The sequence below is a fragment of the Symsagittifera roscoffensis genome, chromosome 1 (assembly GCF_963678635.1).
Source record: "Symsagittifera roscoffensis chromosome 1, txSymRosc1.1, whole genome shotgun sequence".
In the NCBI taxonomy this organism is placed as follows: Eukaryota; Metazoa; Xenacoelomorpha; order Acoela; family Convolutidae; genus Symsagittifera; species Symsagittifera roscoffensis.
Window position 1 is genome coordinate 55,293,595 of NC_087062.1, and position 21,900 is coordinate 55,315,494.

The window sequence follows — 21,900 nt, forward strand, 5'->3', positions numbered from 1 at the left end:
ACTTAATAAAATACGGGCGGCGCAACCCAGGAAAGACTGGCGGTGCGACTTAAAAAAAATCTTGTCCTCATGACTTGAGAATAACGTAGAGCCACAAAATAAATATCAATATTATTTTATCGATCACTAATCTCTTGTGAACAAACAAAAACTACATTCTTGATTAACACTAAAATTGACACTGAAGCAGAAAATACATATGCGCATAGCTTTTGTTCTGCTTGTGCAATTCTAGAGCCTCTTCATTTTTTTACATCTAACATTTTCTTTGCTATGTACATCAAACATTTTGCCTGTTGGAACTTTTGTCTTAAAATCTTGCTTAAATTTTCATTTCATCTCAATGTGTTCGAATTATTCAGGTTTCTCAGGTCGCGCCGCTTATAAGAACTTTGGCTCTTCTACTACAGAAAAGAATAATTTAGTATAGATTGTTTGATATTGCAAGGTTTTTTTTATTCATGAATTATTTGAAAAGTATGTCTCTTACAATTTAAAAACTGGAACTTTTAATTGAGTTCTCGTTACGCTGTTAAAAGCTTTAGAAGTTTCGAAAACTTCAGGGCCATGCTTTTCTGCTGATCGATTACTGAGTTAACCTTGAAAAATTTTTGTGCTAATTGCTCAGCAACCGCCTATCCTGTTTTATTTTGATTGAGTTCGGCTCTTCATTCAATCATTTTTAGATCAACTGAATGATTTTAATGCATTGTGCTCAAACTTAAACAGTTTTTTTTCGATTGATTTTATTAGATCGTTGCAAATATTAGGGCGTAGTACATGTGTTGTTAATCGATCCGAATTAATTTATTTTCTAGTTTAATTTGAAGAGCGCTTATGGTCACCAAATAGTTTATTTCTTAGATGCAAACTATATCAATTTCAGACCCTGAAATTTATCAATTTGAAGCTAATGATATGTTTTGAAAAATAGGAAATTGTTTTAAAACAGAATTTTTATGCTTGTTTGTTCCTCTACCGTATCGAAACTTTAATTCTAATTTAATTGTTATAACGTAAATAACAGGCGGTCCTTATTTTTATTAGTCTTGTTTTTATTCAGATCAATTTTGGTGATCGAAATCAAAAAACTTCAACAAAGTTGTCGACTTCTTGAGTTCAAATGTAACAAGACTGCTCGTATCAGGGCGAAACCTTGAATGTTCCGCTTGCTTTTTAAGGTTTATGGAGCAGTAATAACTTAAGAAAATTAAATGTATTAAATTAAAATGAACATTTTTTTTCTAAAATTTGAATATTTTAATAAAAATTATCCCCCCACACGCCATATAAAGTACAAAAGAATAAATTTTGCTCCTTGTAACAAATAATTATGGCAAATAAGCTTCTTGTAACCAATTTGGAATATATCGCGCGTTAATTGTCCAGAAATGGCCATCTTTAAGCCCCCATATCTTTACGAAAAATGATCACAAGCTCAGAACAACAATACCTTTCGAATGATATTTAAAAAAAATTCCGCCAAAAATGGCTAGTTAAAAAGTCAAAATTTATCTGAAGAAAAAAAAACCCACAACGAAGCACAAATATTCCGTTACTTTCGTATAGAAAGTCGGAACAACAAGATAGTTAACCAACAACCAGCAACCAGTGTTTCTGGTGTTTTTCTAAGAATTTGAAAATCGTGTCATGTTCTTGAATTAATTCATAAGCTTTCAGAATTATTAATTAATTTTATTCATAAGCTGTAAGAGAAAACGCAATTTTCTTAGGCATGGTAAATTGTCCCGCACTCAAAAGTTTTATAAATTGCAATGAACACTAATTGGTCATATCAATTCCATATTTGACTTAGAGCACAAAGCTTCCTGCTGGGTGTTTGATGCTGGGTAGAAAAAAAACAAACAAAGAGTGAAATTTATACTTCATAAAAAAGTACTTTAAACTATTCCAGGCCAGTAAAAAGGTAACCGGAACATTGAATGCTGTGATTTTATGTGATCATTTTTTATTGTTAGAAATGAAATTTTGCCGGTTTTAATCGAACTAAAAATCAAAATTGTTCTCCGCTGGTGAGAAAACTTTTTATTGTTCCGACTTTCGATACGAAAGTAACGGAATATTTGTGCTCGGGGTGGGTTTTTTTTTTCTTCAGACAAATTTCGACTTTTTAACTAGCCATTTTTGACGGCATTTTTAAATATCATTCGAAAGGTATTTTTGTCCTGAGCTCAAATTTGAAAAGATATTTCACCTGTGATCATTTTTCGTAAAGTTACGGGGGTTTAAACATTGCCGTTTTGACCAATTTGGGACAATTAACGCGCGATATATTTCGCGCTTTTAACGCGTAAGCGGAGAGTTAATCCGTCTTAGAAATCGTTCCAAATTGTTTAAAAGAAGCTTATTTGCCATAATTGGTTTGTTACAAGGAGCGAAATCTATCCTTTTGTACTTTATATGGCGTGTGGGGGGGGGGATGATTTTCATAAAAAATTTCAAATTTTAGAATTTTTTTTCATTTTGTTTTATTTCTAAAATGTTATTTTTTAAAATTTTTTAAATGTTATTACTGCTCCATAAACCTTAAATGGCAGTCGGAACATTCAGGGCTTCGCCCTGATACGAGCAGTCTTGTTTGTCTTTTAAGTATTGATCAAATCAATCACTAAAAAGTCTTTAACATGACTCGCCGCTCAAATCTATTTGGCCGAACTTTATCGGTGGTACCTTATTTTTGTGAAAACAAAAACTAAAAAACTCCCAAATTCAGAGTTTTTCTCCATTTTAAGAAGTTGTACCAAAAATAGTTTTATGAAAGTACAGAGAATGCTTATCGAGCCTCCTCCTCCTTTCAAACCGCGGGGGAACTTGAACATTTTTTGCAACAATTACAAAGACTGTTTCATTGTTCATTAAAAGAGATTCAAAGAAGGAAGTCATGTCTCGATTTTTAAAAGCTAATTGTTTATTTTTTCAGCCATGAAAAAGATAGAAACTGTTGCGTATTGTCACAGTGCGTTTACTCTCTATAGACCAAAACGGAAGTTGACTACGCAGTGTGTGACTTTGTTACGTTGAATGTTGCTTTTAATATCCCGTCCTCTTACCTATAGGTTCATTTTTTGCGTTTAGTTTTTTTTAGTGGTAAACATTTTTTGCGAATAGTTTAGCATTAATTTAGCCTCCAGTAGAAGCTCATTTTAAAGTCAAATTTAAAACCACTAATTAAATTTGCGGCCAAAATCAACTTTTTGGATAGATGTTTATATTTTTGAGTTACTCTACTTTTTGCGATAAAATTGGAAACGCTTTCAACTTTCTCTGTACTCTTTCGTTCTGTTAACCTTGATTTTGACCTTCAGTGAAATAGAAGTCTCAACCGCTGTGAAGTAAGACAAAAAAATCATGTTTCCTCGTAGACTGTTTTTTGTGCGAGGACTTAAACTGCTGCTTATCTGTTTGTTGGTCATAACTTTATCTTACAATTTATGGATTGATAAATTACCATTTAATTTCTTGAATTCTACAAAGGAAATTTATCCCCAATTAAAAATGAATAAATTAGAATCAGACAATAAACCAGTTTATAAAGATCATTATGGTTCATCAGCAACAGTTAAAATTCAAATTTTGGCCTACAAAAGAGGAGGTTCTTCGTTTATCGGCGAAATCTTCAATCGTAACCCCGAAGCTTGGTACTTCTTTGAGCCACTTGGATTTTATATGTCGCCGATTTTACCCGCCAATATTCGATTTAGCTGGAAAGAGACGGAGTCTATGAAGTACGGATTTTTAAACCCCAAGTTCAAATTGTACTCGCGGTACTTGACAAAAATTCTCAATTGCTCTTTTGATGACTCTCTTTTGAAGTACTATCTTGCCGCTGCAGGTAAAGTTGACGTTGCTCTAGTGTCTTTTTGCTACAAAATCATACAATTTTTAGAAGTCAAATAAACATCTTTGAATGGAAAAAAGGAATTTTGGAGTTTTTGCGCAAAATGAGATTCAATAGAAACAAGACTACTCGTATCAGGGCGAAGCCCTGAATGTTCCAACTAACTTTTAAGGTTTATGGAGCAGCAGTAATAACATTAAAAAATTAAATGAAATAAAACAAAATGAATTTTTTTTTTAAATTTGAAATTTTTTATGAAAATCATCACCCCACACGCCATATTAAGTACAAAAAGATAGATTTCGTTCCTTAAAACAAATCAGTTATGGCAAATAAGCTTCGTTCAACCAATTTGGAACGATTTATAAGACGGATTAAATCTCCGCTTACGCGTTAATAGTGCGAATTATATCCCGCGTTAAATGTCCCAAATTGGTCAAAATGGCCAAAATAGCAATCTTCAAACCCTCATAACTTTACGAAAAATGATCACTCGTCAAATATCTTTTCAAATTTAAGCTCAAAACAACAATACCTTTTGAATGATGTAAAAAAATTCCGTCAAAAATGGCTAGTTAAAAAGTCGAATTTTGTCTGAAGAAAAAAAACCCACTCCGAGCACAAATTTTCCGTTACTTTCGTATCGAAAGTCGGAACAATAAATGGCAGCTGAGGTCCAGTTATCAATTAGTGTATTTCATTTTGATAATCGTTCAATCTTACATATACACAAACTTAAAAATCAAACAAGACTGCTCGTATCAGGGCGAAGCCCTGAATGTTCCGTCTGCCTATTAAGGTTTATCAAGCAGTAATAACATTAAAAAATTAAAAGTAATAAAAAAAAATGAAACTTTTTTTTCTAAAATTTGAAATTTTTTGTAAAAACATCACCCCACACGCCATAAAAAGTACAAAAGGACAAATTTCACTACTTGTAACAAATCAATTAAGGCAAATAAGCTTCTTTGAACCAATTTGGAACGATTTCTAGGACGGATTAACTCTCCGCTTACGCGTTAATAACGCGAAATATATCGCGCGTTAATTGTCCCAAATTGGCCCAAATGGCAATCTTTAAACCCTCATAACTTTACAAAAAATGATCACAGGTGAAATATCTTTTCAAATTTGAGCTCAGGACAACAATATCCTTCGAATGATATGAAAAAATTCCGTCAAAAATGGCTAGAGAAATTTGTCTGAAGAAAAAAAACCCACCCCGAGCACAAATATTCCGTTACTTTCGTATCGAAAGTCGGAACAAAAATACTTATATTACGAAGCCGAATTGTTCACCGCATAGGTGAACAATTTGGTGCTAGTAGGTGACTGGAATACTGAGACAAGTCTCTAAATATGTATCAAAAATAAGTGGACTGCACTTACTAAATTTCCGTGGATTCCGCCGCGCACAAACACCTGTAAGGTAAAATTTGAAAGCACATTAGTTTTGTTGTGGTTTCCGCAACGAGCGAATATAGCTAATTGTTCCGGATTCCAGATGTAAGCAAATTCCGCAAATGTTAGTAGAATCTGCAAATATATGCTGATTTTGCTTAAAACTTGCTGATTTTGTTTGCAATTTGCAGATTCTACCAACAATTTGAGAATTTCCTTTACAATTGCATATTACACGACAGCATATTTTACTATACATATAATTTATTGTTCCGACTTTCGTAACGAAAGTAACGGAATTTTTGCTCAAGGTGGTTTTTTTCTTCAGACAATTTCAGCTTTTAACAAGGTTTTGGATCAACTTTAAGCGATACATTGTTTTAGCTAGTTTTTGTGCTACTTATTCAGGTTTTTCAAAAGAACTTTGGCTCTTCTACTACAGGAAAGAATAATTTAGTATAGATTGTTTGATATTGCAAGGTTTTTTTATTCATGAATTATTTGAAAAGTATGGCTCTTAAAATTTAAAAACTGGAACTTTTATTCTCGTTACGCTGTTACGCTGTTTAAAGCTTTAGAAGAAGTTTCAAAAACTTCAGGGCCATGCTTTTTGCGGAACCATTACTGAGTTAACTTTGAAAAGTCATTGATTTATGAATAAATTTTTGTGGATCAATATTTGATTCGCAATTTAAAAACGTCTCATTTACAAAATTTCAGAAATAACGATGATTAACGACGTGACTTCAACCCGGTTTCAAAATTACATATTTCATAAATATGACTCAATCTGAAATTGACTTCTAGTTCTTGATTTTTTGAACAAAAAAACAACCGCATACAATTTTTTGTATTGAGTTTTTTGCGATGACTAGTTACCGATACTTTTTTTCACATTTATAGCGCTGATTGTCAGCAAGATTAAATTGTAATGATTTTTTTTTCATTTCACTGCAAAATTTTTGGCCAAATTCGAAATACGAGCAAATCGAGTCTTTTAAAAACAAGTCTTCGTATTGTTTTCTATCAATAGTGTGCGCAGGAGCAGTTTAAGAGGCTAGAGGCTACAAAATAATTATCAACTGTTGAGGATGTCTTCCTCAAGGATGTTTCAATAATTTTTCGAGGTGCCAAAGCCCATAACTGTTATAGTTTTATAAAATTACCAATATTTAAATATGAATTATTTAAGGCATGATATGTTTTGTTCTCCTAACGCGTTAGCAGCGATTTAATCAGGCTTCTTGAAGTTATTACAGGTTGTAGGAGGAATGATGAGGGGAAATCCAAAAAACATTCAAGTTTTTCTGCGGCTTTGAAAATTTTGAACTAATTTCGAGCAAATTTTTACTGCATAAATGTTAATGTCAGTCGGAAGATTTATGGCTTCGCCGGTTGTACGAGTAGAATCGTTATTGATTTGGCCCTTCTCGAAAGAATGGCTGAGAACTTTGACGTAGATTGTATTTTTTCCAGCCAATGGTTCACAAATTGTAGAAGTTCAATTTGAATACCAAATTAAAAGCATTTCAGTCGTGTTTCGCATATCAGAGAAAATTTTTAATGTTTTTCCGCAGTGTATAACTACTCAGGGGCGGATCTAGAATTTTCTTGAGGAGGGGGGTGTATTTAAAAAAGAATTGGTCGATCTTTTTTTTTAAATCGATGGAATTGATTTTCCGAGCGCTTCCAGGACACTAAAAAAAACCTTGCTTTGGCATGTTTTTGCACCGCAGGTAAGTTGCTGAAGAAACAAGTAAAAATGACGATTTTGGGCCTTTTTTGAAAAATCTAGACAAAAAACATTGCGGTTTTTTTTGGCGCGCGCTCCCCTTCAAAATTAGAATAAATTGGTGCCAAAGGCACCTTTAGAATTATTTTTTTTGGGGTAATTAGTCGAAAATTGATGCCATAAAATAATACGAATGGGGACTCTTTGGTTGTGAAAGAGTCGAATCCCTGAGCCGGGTTAACAAATGTTATCACACAATTCCATACGTGAAAAAAAGAGCTTTCGGTACAATTCCATTAACAAAAAAGGTTTGAAATTTTTTTTATACAATAGAAAAGTCCGATGAGACTTTTTTCCATGCTGTTAATTTTTTTTTGTTTATAAACCATAACTTAAGTAGCAATAATCTCCTTTAAAAATTGCACTGGAAAGTTGCCAATTAAATATTTGTATTTAAGGCAAATACGACCTCTTGTTCTTCAAAAATATGAATTTTCTGAGGCAAATAATTGCTCGCCGGATAAACTAAAAAAAGATACACAGAATCAGATAAATACTGTTATCAAATTTTTGTACATGGCTAGAAAGTCTCTGCTTTAAAAATGAAAATTGCGCCTGTTTTATATGACAGATTCAAAGTTATCTCACCATTTATAAAGACACCAAACCTTCAATTAGATTGATTTTTTTTTCGTGTAAAAGAATCGCATTATAGAAAAAACTTCCAACTTGCTCACAAAAAGTTTTTTTTTCTCAAAAATTGTATGTATGAGCACAAAACTGATTTTGAGACTAACAGAAAGCTAAAATGTTTTCTTTGAGTTTCGGAGTTTCTGATTGGAAAGTTTTTTGTTGTAAGGAAACAAAAGCATATTATACAATTTTCATAAAAAAGAGGAGAGGTATGGTTGGCTCAAACTAACTCATTTTTCGCTCAAACAAAAAAATCGTTTTTGTTAGAAGAGTGCTCACATTAAAAAAAAAATAAATTGATATAAACCGTTTTAAGCTACAGTTGTTTTGTTTTAAACTCTTTGTAATGGATTTTTCAAACAATGTTTTCAAAAAGAAAAATGAAAGGCATACAAACTTCATAAAAATTGTATGAAATTTGAATGAGTCTGATACAAAATGTAGAAAAAAATTGTTTGAAAATATTTTTCATTCAATTGAAAACATCAAGTTTTACCTGAAGATTCTTAAGGCGTTCAAAAGACACAAAAAAAACTTTAAAAAAATATTTTTCCTAATTCGTTATAATAATTTTTTTATAACGAATTAGGAAAATGTACAAAAATTGCATTCTTAAAATTGTTTCCATAAGCTACATGTATGGAATGGAGTTAAAGCGGGTCGAAAAACTTGGTTGGATTGCTCTGGCAAAATTTTATCTTAAGCAAAACTAAATCTTGCTGTATACTGAGAAAATAGATATTAGTCATAACACCCTTACTTGTGTTGTTTTTCGAGCTGTTTTCGTTTGTGGATGAAATAAGTTTTTTATAATAGCCAGTTTGTTACTAGCTTAATTGGCTATCAAAGCATCTAAAGTACTAAATACTGTGAAAAGGTGTTTATGTTTCATAATTTGTCTGGATTCTGATTAAATAGAATTCGGAAGCAGCGAAAAGTAGGCAATATATAATGTTTCACTGTTCCTCATAATTAGCTAATAGAACAACCTTCTTATTGTCATGAAGATTTTAAAAAAACTGGCTTGATTACCACTTTCTCGAGAATTTGGTACGACTCTCTTTTTCGAGAGTCGTACCAAATAATAATTCTCATCCCAAAAATATGGTTGAGTTGCTTTCAACGATTTAAATAAAAAACTTGTAAGAGATCCGTACAAACCCATTAACAAAAAATGTTAATGAAAATGGCATAAAAACTAATTTTTTTGTTTAAAATCCGCAATTAAATAGCATTTATCTCATTCATAAATTGCGTAGAGGAAAATTGCCAAATAATTTCATATATTTAAGGCAAACGAGCTCTTGTTCCTCAAAAAAAAAAAAAATTTGTGAGGCAAATAATTGCTCGCCAGAAAAATTAACACAGATTTACAGATTAAATAAACTATGTTATGAAAAAACCTGATTTTTGTACTTGGCTAGAAAGTCTCTGCTTTAAAGTTTAAATCTGTGGTCTATTTTTACTTGACAGATTCAAAATTATCCCACTATATAAGAAGACACAAAACCTTCAATTCGACTAATTTCCTTTTTTTGTGTTAACTGATAGCGTTATAGAAAAAATCCAACTTGCACACAACATTTTTTCTTCTCGAAAATTGTATCTATGAGCACAAATCTGATTCACCGAATAACAGAAAGCTTAAAATATTTTTTCTCAAATTAGGAGTTTCTGATTGGAAAGTTTTTTGTTGCAAGAAATGAAAGGTTTATAATGACATTTTCAGAAATAGTAAAGGTATGGTTGGCTTGAGCATTGGTTTCATATGGAAAAAAGCGTGTGATACAATTTTTATTGAAATTGTATTGGAATGAATCTCCAAAAAATATCGGAAAATTGATTGTCAAGCATTTTTCATTTGATTGATAAACTCATTTATTTACCGGAAAGTTCAAAAGGCATTCAGAACATCACAAAAAGTGTTTATTATAACGAATTTAAGAAAATATACAAAAACTGTATGCAAAAATTTTCTTTCAATAGGCTACTAGTTTGGTATGGAGGTCAAAGAGGGTCAAAAAGCTTGGTTGGATCACTCCAACCAACTTTAGTCGTAAGCAAATTTTAATTTTAATTTATGCTGAGGAACACCTAATTTGATATCAATGATAACACCCATACTTGTGTCGTATTTTTTGTTTATGTTGGTTACTTTATTGTTCGCCTAAATGGCTATCAAAGCAAGTAAAATACTAACAGCTGTGAAAAATTGTTTGTTTCTTTACTTTTCTGGTTTCTGATTGAATTAAATTTACAAAAAGCAACAAATGAGCGGTATATAATATCCGACTGTTCCAGATAATGCACTGCACATTACAGGCCAAACTGTGCGTTTTGTGAATTGTAAATAGATTCCGCGACAAGGACGCTCCTTTTGTTCTTCTTCTGTTTTTTCATTTCCTTTGATCGTTTAGACAAAACTTTAACATGTTTAAAGACTTGCCTCTGGAATCCAAAAACATACAGACACAAAATTGTGTGCCTATCCAGTGAACAGTTTAGCCTCGTAATGAAAGAACAACCTTCTTAATGTCATTGAGAATTAAAAAAACTGGCTTGACTGCTACTTTCTAGGGAGTTTTTTTTACAATACAAATGTTTTGCAAAAAAAATTCAACGAAGATTGTAAGTCTTTTAATTTCCTAATTTTAGAAAAAAGATTCGTCGACGCATTTTGAAGACAATCATCTAAAAACTATTGTTTTGTCGAGGCACTGACAAACCTTTTTTGTCAGGAGAAATTAGGCAACTCAAAGTAACTCTTATTCAATAGCGGTTTGAGACAAAATAACAGTACCGAAATGATACAACGGTGCCAAGAACTGATGTTAACAAGCTTTTCAATAACAAAACGTTTTATATATTTTAAATTTTAAAAATCAACTAATTCAAATTGGCAGAAGACAAAATGACAAAAAATTCTATGTACTTTGACGCGTGATAATTTCACCGATGAACAAAATAAAGAATTGGCAACATCGTATTCACGAAAAAAAAGTATTCAAAAAATATCAGAGAAATTTATGGATTGGATTAAGAACCTTCGTTGACCGCCTCCAATAAAGAGAGAAACACTGTACTGTCATATCATTTTTTTTAGTTAGAAAGTTCACTAAGGATGAATCTATTCAACAAGATGTTGTAAGGGAACAGACGAGGAAAAATCATAATCACTCCATGAATACACTCACACTCAGCTTAACATCGAATAAGGGCTGTTGGGTAAAAAAGTAGTAGATGTTAGCACTATTCCAGATTTGTTGAACTTGTTTGTCAGTTTTCATGGAAAAGAAAAACAATTTTCCGAAGGAAATGATTTGTGGAACCACCAGAAATTTTTTGTTAATAGAAAAACACTTAAGAAGAAGCTGGTTTTATATATTCCAGGTGAAAGAATTTAGCCAGTCCAATGATCATACCGAAAAAATAGTTTTGGAAAACCCAATGTTGTAATAGCTCTGTTTTTTCTATCATTGTAAAATCATTTCATGTTGAAAAGTACTGAATAACATCTCTAGCAAAAATAATTTTGCGTTTCTTAAAGAAATGTACCACATAGAATTTTTAAGATTGTTACAATCCGTAATCTCCAATGGGTATTTGCTCTTGGAGTTAGTGTACAATGCGAACAAGAATTAAGGGTAAGCAAGGTAAATGGCTGAAAGTTGTGCTTTGCTAAAAGATAAACTGGTTCATAGAAAGATTTTTCTACTTTTTGCACTAGCCAGCTTGCAAACGTTAGTGTATTAGCATGTACTTTTTTTAAAATCTAACTCGCGAATAAAAGTGTTCATTAAAAATGTTCATTTATTTGGTGGCACTTTTGCTGTAATCAAATTTTGTAGCTTTGTAAATTTCATAGCATCTGTTCTTCGCTTTAAATGTATCTATTGTTTGTGATTTATTAAGCGTCCGTTGTTAAGTGGTTAGTGTGTGAGTTTCTCAATCTCAAAGTCGCAGATAGAATCCAAGACGTAAGTGAGTTTTATACATTCGACGTTTATAGCACTTTATTGCACTTTATAGAGCTGTTTCGCCTCTGTGTGCAAAAGTTTCACTAGGTATCCTCTGTTGCAAAAATTTGGTTTCATTTTTCAATTTTCAATAGATGATTTGAAAAGAAATTTGAGAGTTTTTAATGTTTTACGTCACCGTTTCATTCAAAAAAACTGAATGATGCGTCAACGACAAACTGTACAAGAGTTGTCTAATTTTTCTGACATAACATCCTAAACAATACATAGCAAATGTTGGAGTTGCTTCAAAGTTAAATTTACTCCAAAAAAGCCAATCATAGGCATCTTTTTCAATTGTATACTGTTGTATGTTTTCTAAGAATGGACAGAGCTATTTTTGAATGTCTGCTTTTAAAATTGCTAAACCTACAACAAACAGTTTTATCGATTTAAAAAAAACTGAAAGATGGCTTAATAGTTTGAATTTTGGTTTGATAATTTTCTGAAGCAGGGGTAAGTATAATAGCGCAGTGTCTTTGCCATTTTTGCCCGGATTGTTTTGAGCAAGGAATTGGATTTTCATTTTTTGAACCGAGAACAAAGTTTTCGAAACATTATTTTTTATTTAAATAACTAATACTTCACTTTCCAACCTATCACAGTAAAAATGTTCGTAACTAAAATTGAAAAAAAAACCAAATGCCAAATGACGACGTTTCAACCGACTGCATTGACATACCTAATATTTCACAATGACAGTTTCATAGTTACATCATAGATGAGCTCTTAGAAACGCGGATAAATTAGTTCAAATTTTCAAAATTGGCTTTTATTCACCCAGAACGTTACCAAATATGATCACAAGCGAATCATTAAACCATGATCACAAGTAAATCATTTTTCTATTATTAAACTTCGGGTTGATGATCAGAAAAATAATTTTAAACAAAATTTAACACTTTCCGTTGAAAACAATTCTTCCGATCATCGAAACTCGTCTGATTATAAAATACCCCGAGCATAATTTTTCCGCTTGTACTTTCGAAAGTTGCAACCAAAAAGGTAAATGATGGATTTGGTCATCAAACACATTCAAATATCGTGAAAGTATCAGTTTTAGACTTTTGAAAAATAGCAAGGATAATGTTCTATCAATGTAGAAATTAAATCTTCTGACAAACATAAAAAAACGGTAACTTTCAGATTCATGATCATCGTACCAATTCAGTTTCTAGACTTTCTAAGACCCTCTCACTGCTTGAAGTTTTACAACTTGTCGCCTGTGGCGACTCGCGCTTTAATTGAAAATAACCCGCCTCTTATTTTTTCGCCTCTCACTTCGTCTCAGTTTTGATTCCGTGACATTTTGTCGAGAAATACTTGCTATCAATTGTCGAAAAATTTTGTTTTTATTCGTTGTACCTTCAATTTTATTTTAAGCAAATTATGTTAAAGTGGATACGTTTTTGGCCTGTTTTTCAAAAATTTACCTGCGGCGCAGAAAATTTCGTCGAAATGAGGCTTTATAGTGATTTATGAAAGTTCAAAAAACCAATTTGGTTGGCCTAAAAGAATACAAAATTTTCGAGTCCTATATTTTTTATGGGGTCCTTAAGCAGCTTCATATCATATTTTTTCAAAAAAGTGCGCGCCAAAAAACGGAATTTTTTAGTCGAAACTCTCCAAAAACAAAACTTTTAACAAAATTCATGTAAAAATGTCGCCGACGGCGCTGAAAGTCTATTTGCAGACAGTTTGAAAGCAACCACTTTGTTAACTAGGGTCGGATCTAGAATTTTCTCGAGTGGGAGGAGTTTCAACAAAAAATCCAAAACTTTAACGACCTTTTTTTTAAGTCGACCAAATTGATTTTCTGAACTCTCCCAAATCACTATAAAGACCACATTTTGACCAACGTTTTTGCGCCGAAGCCGAAATTTTGAAAAAACAGGCCAAAAAAAACGTTTTTAGGCACTTTTTGGAAAATTTTGACCAAAAAAAAAAATCGCGTTTTTTTGGCGCGCCCACCCTAAAGGCATTTCTTGGCGCCAAAAATGCCTTTAGGAAAATTTTAGGGTCAGTCAGCGAAAATTGAATATCTCAAAATAGTACATGGGGGACCCTTTGGGTCGGCAGGGGGTCGAATCCCTGAGGATGAGAAAGCGTCCGCCCTCCCCCACCCCCACCCCCTTCCCTAAATCCGCTGCTGTTGTTAACTAGATGGATTTCTAACAAGCAAACCAACCAATTACTCACATTGGCATGTTGTTTAACTACGAATAATAGTATAGACGCTTTTTGTGGATAGACGCTTTTTGTGGAATAATATAGACGCTTTTTGTGGATATAAATTTGGTGGATCTACAAAATTGACCAACTTCTGAACATGTTTTTAAAATCCTACCCTACTTGCAAAAATTCAAATCCTCTATTTTTTTTGAAATTTAGCACTTTGGACTACTCTCCTATATGCTGTGTAAAAAAACTGAGAAGAAGTCTTTTTGACATTAAGAACAATTGTTTAAGGACACCTGGTCTGTTTTAGAATCAAAAAATCCTGAACATTTCAATCCAAAGCTATTTGTGTCCAAAAGCAATGCCCTCAAAATTTCTTTATTAAGTGGTGCAGTTACGTCATCGCAACTTCGCGAACGATGCTTGGAAAAGAAAATTACAGTGGCCAAAACTATTCGGATGATTCACGCCAATGCACTGAAGAGATACTTGTCTGAAGAAGTTTGGGTGCTGCATTTAGTGAGGGACCCTAGAGCCATTGCATTGTCGAGAAAGCTGCATTACTGTAAGCAAAACAATTTGGTTCATTTTTCACGATTAGTAGTGCACGCAAATGATTATTTATAAAATTCAGGGTTGTCTTTAATAATAAACTGCCGCTGTTCTTGGTTTTGAAAGTGGTTTGGAAGCTCAAGTATATATTTTTACGTGTTTATGCAGGCATTTTTATGTTTCTTCACGATACACCTGAAGCAGTGATTATACACGTGCGGCTGCCTTATAAGATGATGCTGAAGTTTTTGTTTGGAAAAATTAGATGAACTTCCACGCAATGTAAAATATTGTTCTGACTTCTTGTATCAATTTGAATTTATTAACCCCACATTTTTTTCTAAAAAATTGAGTTTATGCGCCTTGTCAGATGAGCTTATTTGGTATCAGCTCAAAAATTAGTAAAATAGTCTGCAAAATGCGTAATTATTGTCGCGAACAAACTAATTTCGACTCGATGGTTCAAATAGTTCTGTGAAAAATTCCACGGCGAATTTACCACCATTCGTGAAACATGGCCGCCTCAAGGATGCATTTTAGCCGACTGAAAAGTTTTACTGCCTGTGATCAAACGGCTCTTCTCCAGACCAGCTATTTGTTGTTCCGACTTGTGTAACGAAAGTAACGGAAAATTTGTGCTCGGGGTGGGTTTTGTTTTCTTCAGACAAATTTCGACTTCTTAACTAGCCATTTTTGACGGAATTTTTTTATATCATTCGAAAGGTATTGTTGTCCTGAGCTTAAATTTGAAAAAATTGTTCACCTGTGATCATTTTTCGTAGAGTAACGGGGGTTTTAAGATTGCCATTTTGGCCAATGTGGGACAATTAACGCTCGATATATTTCGCGCATTAACTTGAAAGCGGTGATTGAATCCGTCTTAGAAATCGTTCCAATTAGGTTGAAAGGGGCTACTTGTGATAATTTTCACGTTACTAGGAGCAAAATCTACCACTTTGTATTTTATATGGCGTGTGGGGAGAAGTTTTCAAAAACTCAAAATTTTGATGTTTTTTTTCAGTTTCTTCGAAAAATACATCATTTTCTTAAAAGCGAACACTACTCTATAGACCTTAAGAGACGGTCGGAACACTCAGAATTTTTTGTCCTGATACGAGCAGTCTTGTTTTCTTACACGATTTCTCAAGATATCACTGCTCCATAGACCTTAAAAGGCAGTCGGAACAATCAATGCTTCGCCCTGATACGAGCAGTCTTGTTGTTCCGACTTTCGTAACCAAAGTAACGGAATATTTGTCCTTGGGGTGTTTTTTTCTTCAGACAAATTTCGACTTATTAATTAGCCATTTTGACGGAAATTTTTAAATATCATTCGAAACCTATTGTTGTCTTGAGCTTAAATTTGAACAGATATTTCACCTGTGATCATTTTTCGTAAAGTTATGGGGGTTTAAAGGTTGCCATTTTGGCCGATTTGGGACAATTAACGCGCGATATATTTCGCGCTATTAACGCGTAAGCCGAGATTTAATCCTGTTTAGAAATCGTTCCAAATTGGTTCAAGGAAGCTTATATGCCATAATTGATTTATTAATAGGAGCGAAATTTATCACTTTGTAGTTAATATGGCGTGCTTTAAAAATTTAGTTTTATTTTTTTTACGTTTGAATTTTTCATGTTATTACTGCTCCATAGAACTTAAAAGAAAGTCGGAACATTGGCTTCGCCTTGATACGAGCGGTCTGGTTTTTTTTGGACATGAACAAATGAATAAACTGCATTTCTCAAATACATATTCCCTTGAAGAATTTCTGAACAACTTTATTTAATGAGAAGGCTTCGTTTTACTAACAAACTGGAAAAGATGCCAAAATTAAGAAGGTCTTTCACCTTAGATAATTTTCGTAAGTTGTTTGGGGCTTTAAAAATGCCAATTTGTTATCAGGTTTTAAAATTGCGAATAGCGGTATCATGGGCGATAAAACCTATCAACTTCTACTTCAAGTTGGGTCAGAAAGATTTCAATACGAAGCCATAATCTGTTGTATTTTGAGACTGTAAGCGGATTGGGCAGCGGGTTGACATGACTCTGCCATGGAATCTGCAACAACGCTAATTTCTTTCATACTTTTATTGTAGTGGAATCTAAATGCAAATGTCTAACACTCTGTAGCGCTCAAAAGACCTGCTCAAGAAGCAAAAATTGCGGAATGCAGAACAAAATTTTTTCAAAAACAGATTTTTTTCTAAAAGGCAGTCATAAACTTGGAGGCTTTTTTATCATGGTTAATAAAACATTTTATGACTATTTTTATAAGCAGTCAAGTTAAACTGCACGTGGCACCAATTACTTAATTATGTAGTAAATAGCTTACTAAGAAAAATTTATTGGTGAAAAAGTTTTTGGAATCCTCCAAAGTTCTGTCAATTGATTGATACTGATTCGTGTTTTGGTAAAAAGTACCAAAAGCACCAATTGATTTGTGTTTCTGTCTTCATTTTTCTTTACCAAATCTGCGAGATGTAACCGGTCTGATTTTTCCGGTCTGAGTTTCATTTTTCAATACAGTTGATAACTTGCCTTCGACATTGGCTTCTGAAAGTGCTTTGAGAAGACTTTGACACTATTTGAAGTTATACGACTTTTCTCTTTTAATGAGTTGTGACCCCGCGTTAAAAAAATACCCGCCTAATCTTTTTGGCGAGGCAACAGCTAATCGCAAACGACAATTTTTATTCCCAACTATATCAAAAAATCCCGAAATTCTGTAAAAACATTGTTTAGATTCCGCGTCACTATGTCGAGAAGTTGCTGACAATCTAAGAATATCTTTTGAGATGGAGGTCAATGGATATAAGTGGATGACGATTCGATATGAAGACTTTGCCTACCGGCCCTTAGAGAACAGCCAGATTTTATACCAGAAACTGGGCTTAAAGCTGCCAATGAATGTTACGGACTGGATTGTGAAAAACACGCAGGCTCAGCACAACTTCAATTGTAAGTATTTGATATTAAACTATTTTAGTATTTTGAAACAAGACTGATCCCAAATCAGGGTACAGCCCTGAAAGTTCTCTCTACACCTTACTTCATATCGAATAATTTATGGGAAAAAATATCGAAAAACTATAGATTTTGGAAAATATCAATGATTAAATGGGAAAATTTGAGTCGTACAAGAATAATACGATCAATTTTTAAGACCGTTTATCGCAGAAATTTGTCCAGAGAATGGCCAAATTGGCAATTTTCAAACTACCAGAACTTCAAAAAAACATCGGTGGTAATTTTTTTTTACAATTGACTTCAGTCAATCGATATCTTCAATGGGGTATGAAAATGTTTTGTTGAAAACTATTATTTCTATTGCCAAAAATTGAGTGAATAAAAAACCAGCCCAAACATAAATATTTCATTTTTTTCGAAAGTCGGAACAATAAACTACTGAAAATGCATTTTTGGGAGGCGTACAATTTTCCCCAACATTTGAATTTCATTAGGGGGAAATTAGGGCAAAGACTTGAAAGTTCTGACTGCTTTTTAAGGTATATGGAGCAATTATAACATACAAAAAATTATATGTAATAAAATAAAATGAAAAAAAAAATCAAAATTTAAGATATGTTGTGAAAATTCCCGCCCCACCATATGCCATATAAAGTACGATGCAATAGATTTCGCTGCTAGTAAATAATTAATTATGAAAAATAACTTTTTTTTAACGAATTTGGAACAATTTCCCAGACGGATTAAATCTGCTCTTACGCGTTAGTAGCGCGAAACAATTCGCGCGTTAATTGTCCCAAATTTGTCAAAATGGCAATCTTTAAACACACGTTACTTCACGAAAAATGATCACAGGTGTGAAATATTTTTACAGTTTTAAGCTCAAGACAACAATACCTTTTGAATGTTATTTTAAAAAAATTGGTCAAAAATGGGGCTCTTTTTCACAGTACAAAGTATTGTTTTTTGCGTATGGCAAAGTATCAAATATATCAAAGTGTTCGCCTCATTGTTCCGACTTTCGATACGAAAGTAACGGAATATTTGTGCTCGGGGTAGGTTTTTTTTTCTTCAGACAAATTTCGACTTTTTAACTAGCAATTTTTGACGGAATTTTTTAAATCATTCAAAAGGTATTGTTGTCCTGAGCTTAAATTTGAAAAGAAATTTCACCTGTGATCATTTTTCGTAGAGTTATGAGGGTTTAAAGATTGCCATTTTGGCCATTTTGACCAATTTGGGACAATTAACGCGCTATATAATTCGCGCTATTAACGCGTAAGCGGAGATTTAATCCGTCTTATAAATCGTTCCAAATTGGTTGAACGAAGCTTATTTGCCATAATTGATTTGTTAAAAGGAATGAAATCTCTCATTTTGTACTTTATATGGCGTGTGGGGGGATGATTTTCATAAAAAAATTTCAAATTTTAGAAAAAAAAAATTTCATTTTATTTTATTTCATTTAATTTTTTTATGCTATTACTGCTGCTCCACAAACCTTAAAAGGCAGTCGGATCATTCAGGGCTTCGCCCTGATACGAGTAGTCTTGTTTAAATTTGGAATGCTATCTAAGGCCGATTAAATATCCGCTTACGCGTTAATAGCGCGAAATTTATCGCACGTTAGTTGTCCCAAGTTGGCCAAACTGGCAATATTTAAACCCCCATAACTTCACAAAAAATTATCGCAGGTGAAATATATTGTTTAATTTGAGCTCAAGATAACAACACCTTTCGAATGATATTTTAAAAAAATTTTCAAAAATCGCCAGTTAAAAAGTCGAAATCTGTCTGCAGAAAAATCGGCACCCCAAGCACAAACGTTCCGTTATTTTCTTCAAAAATAATCGCGACAAAAACTATAACCATTGTTATAATGCATTGAAGATTGACATGTTGAACCAACTAACAATTGTGAACACTTTTTATCTTTTTACCTTACAACTTAATTTTTTGCATATAGCCAAAATTATAAGTAAAACAACAGTAAAAATTGGAAATTTGAAAGGTGGGTGAGGAAGTGGAAAAGATCAACTGTGAGTTATTAAGTGTGAAGTGCAAAAGGGCTTCCCAAAGTTTAAATTTTGGATCATTCAATCTTGGGTAAAATTGTTTCAGGGTCATGCGCCGGTGCATAAAACAGTATATGATTACTAGGAGAAAAATACTCGGCATAATTCTACACTCGTACTCCTCCCCCTCCCCCATATTTAAACTTAAATTTTAAAAACTTTACTTCAACACTGTCATAATGTAATCGAAATCTGCATGGTGATAGATGAACTATTCTGAACACATTTGCACTTTATAACTTAAACGAAAATCACGCATTTAGGATTAATCCCATGCATAAGTTTCATGGAAATGAAAAATTTGCAACTATGAAAAATTTGACCTTTCTAATATCTATTAAACATGAGTATTATGGAAATGAAAAATTTGCAATGTAGGATTGAGCGGGGGGGGGGGGAGTGGAGTGGAAAAGAGCGAAACGCCTAATTGCTGTTTCAGTTTCACATCATGGGCTGAGTCTGTCTACTTCCCGTGACTCGGTTGCAGCAGCCGAGCACTGGATCTCCGACATCCCCTTGCACCTCGCCAGACAATACGACAAAGACAAAGAGTGCCAATTCATATATCATTCTCTAGGATACAAAAACTACTCAGACACTGTCAAACTGCACCAGCCGAACAAAAATACGGGAACGTAAACATATCACACACAGCATTTTACTGTAGATAATTGCAAAACAGGATATCAAATCATTTACAAAGTGTCCCTTACTATTGTTGTACAGATTAATAAGTGTACAATTGTTTGTCCAATTTAAATTTATGCTTTGAGCCCCGGCCGCGGTTGAAAATAGCCCAAACAATAAGTATAACGAAGTGTTACATGGGCCGAGATGCGCGAGTCGAGTCATGTCGCGACCAAACACAGTCGCACAATGAGCACGATGCTAAATTATGCCGCCTACCGAGGTTTTCAGCGTCGCCCAAAGTCGCCACCTAAGTCGTGGTGACGGCCGTGAAAAGTCTGGACGCTTGCGACCTAGCAGAACCTAGACAGCTCAAACATAAACCGAGCTCAATCAAAACCACTGCACAGGATCAAAATTATGCGATCCTACTAATTTAACCGAGCGAAAAAAAAAACTAATTGATTGCAGTTTTTTAGCACACGATATCGCAAAATAGTTCAACTTAGTCGTGTTAGCTTCTCGTGTATTTCTTCTCCAAATTTTCTCTTCTCTCTCTCTCTCTCTATCTTGTTTTACTACGCGGTACATAATAGTCACAGATATTTCTCTGTTCCGCGGGTCGTTCAAGTCTCGATGAGTTTGACCATGTGTTACTTTATATTGATTTCTTTTATTTTCCCATTTTGTGCTCGGTCGACTGTGCGTTGTCGCACAGAAGGTCGCAACAACTTCGATGGTCACTGAAAAATCGTCAAAGACAGAAAAATCTATAACTTGACCAGCTTACGATTTATAAACTCGATCAAATAGATGGTCCCGATGGTGACTGTCATCTTTTTCGGTTGCTTTTCTGATCTAATGTATCCTGTTTTTTGGTTGTGCGGTGTAATTACAAGATCGTATCTTTCTTCTTTGCTTAGACATTATGGAGTATTTTTTTTTGTTTGTTTCCTAAATCGTCTCTTGACATAAGTGTTAGGGTAACAAATGCACAATCCATGTGTAAGGTTTCTAATTCCTCAACTGTTAGTCCTTACGATTTTCGTGAGGTTATCTTACTCCTTGGGGATAGATTGTCGTGAATAAAGACATGTCGGAGAGGGAGTATATCGATTCGTTAGAATGATTTTATACTTTCTCGAGTGGCTAAGTTTCATTAAAAAAAAACTTAGTATTATTTAGTTGGGGTTTTGGTTTGTGATCAAGGGTCGGAGAATAGTAAACCAATCCACAAGGATCAGGAATAATTAGAAATAAGTAGATCGTTAGATACTATTTTTGTTCCTACTATTTAATATGTGTCTAAACCTGGACCAATTAAGAGGAGGTGCTCAAGTGAAGGACGAAATCTAATTGAAATGCTTAATTCTGTTGAAAAATTTCAATTAGTCCTGGGTCGTAGGTCAGGGTTGGAAATTGAATCGACGTTTGAGGTCGTTAGACACTTTCTAAAAAGTCGAAAAATAAAATTTTTTAATTGATTCAACGAAAACCTTGATGATCTGATTGAAAGAATTGTTTAAGTTTAAATTAAACAGGTAAGGGCCTTTAAGGTTTTTAATTGAAAAGTTGATAATTGAAGAAAAAGTTAGATTTTCGATTTAAATGAGGTTACTTTCTTAATGAGTTATGTTCTATGTTTTAGATGACACAGAACAATAACAGAAGATGAAAAACCTCGAGAAGCAAGGCTCTTCTCGTTTTTGTATGAAACTAATTAAAATAAAACTGCTAAATAATTTTTTAATTTTTTTAATGAATAAATTTACAATGAAAATATTGAAAAGCTTAAA

The 21,900-nt window shown here is 33.3% G+C and overlaps 1 protein-coding gene across 3 annotated transcripts; it reads left to right on the plus strand.

The window, feature by feature from the left end:
* Positions 1 to 2,961: 2,961 nt before the first annotated feature.
* Positions 2,962 to 20,208, plus strand: LOC134856814 (carbohydrate sulfotransferase 1-like). 3 transcript variants are annotated; one of them, XM_063873094.1, is made up of 4 exons: positions 2,962 to 3,853; positions 14,190 to 14,444; positions 17,178 to 17,393; positions 19,917 to 20,208. In XM_063873094.1, exons 1-4 carry the CDS (start codon positions 3,370 to 3,372, stop codon positions 20,114 to 20,116), a joined length of 1,155 nt encoding a protein of 384 aa, XP_063729164.1. In that variant the 5' UTR covers positions 2,962 to 3,369; the 3' UTR covers positions 20,117 to 20,208. The 3 variants fall into 3 exon arrangements, with proteins under 3 accessions (XP_063729164.1, XP_063729165.1, XP_063729166.1); XM_063873095.1 differs by having other exon boundaries at positions 2,962 to 3,746; positions 14,266 to 14,444; XM_063873096.1 differs by lacking the exon at positions 2,962 to 3,853 and adding an exon at positions 11,585 to 11,662.
* Positions 20,209 to 21,900: the final 1,692 nt, after the last annotated feature.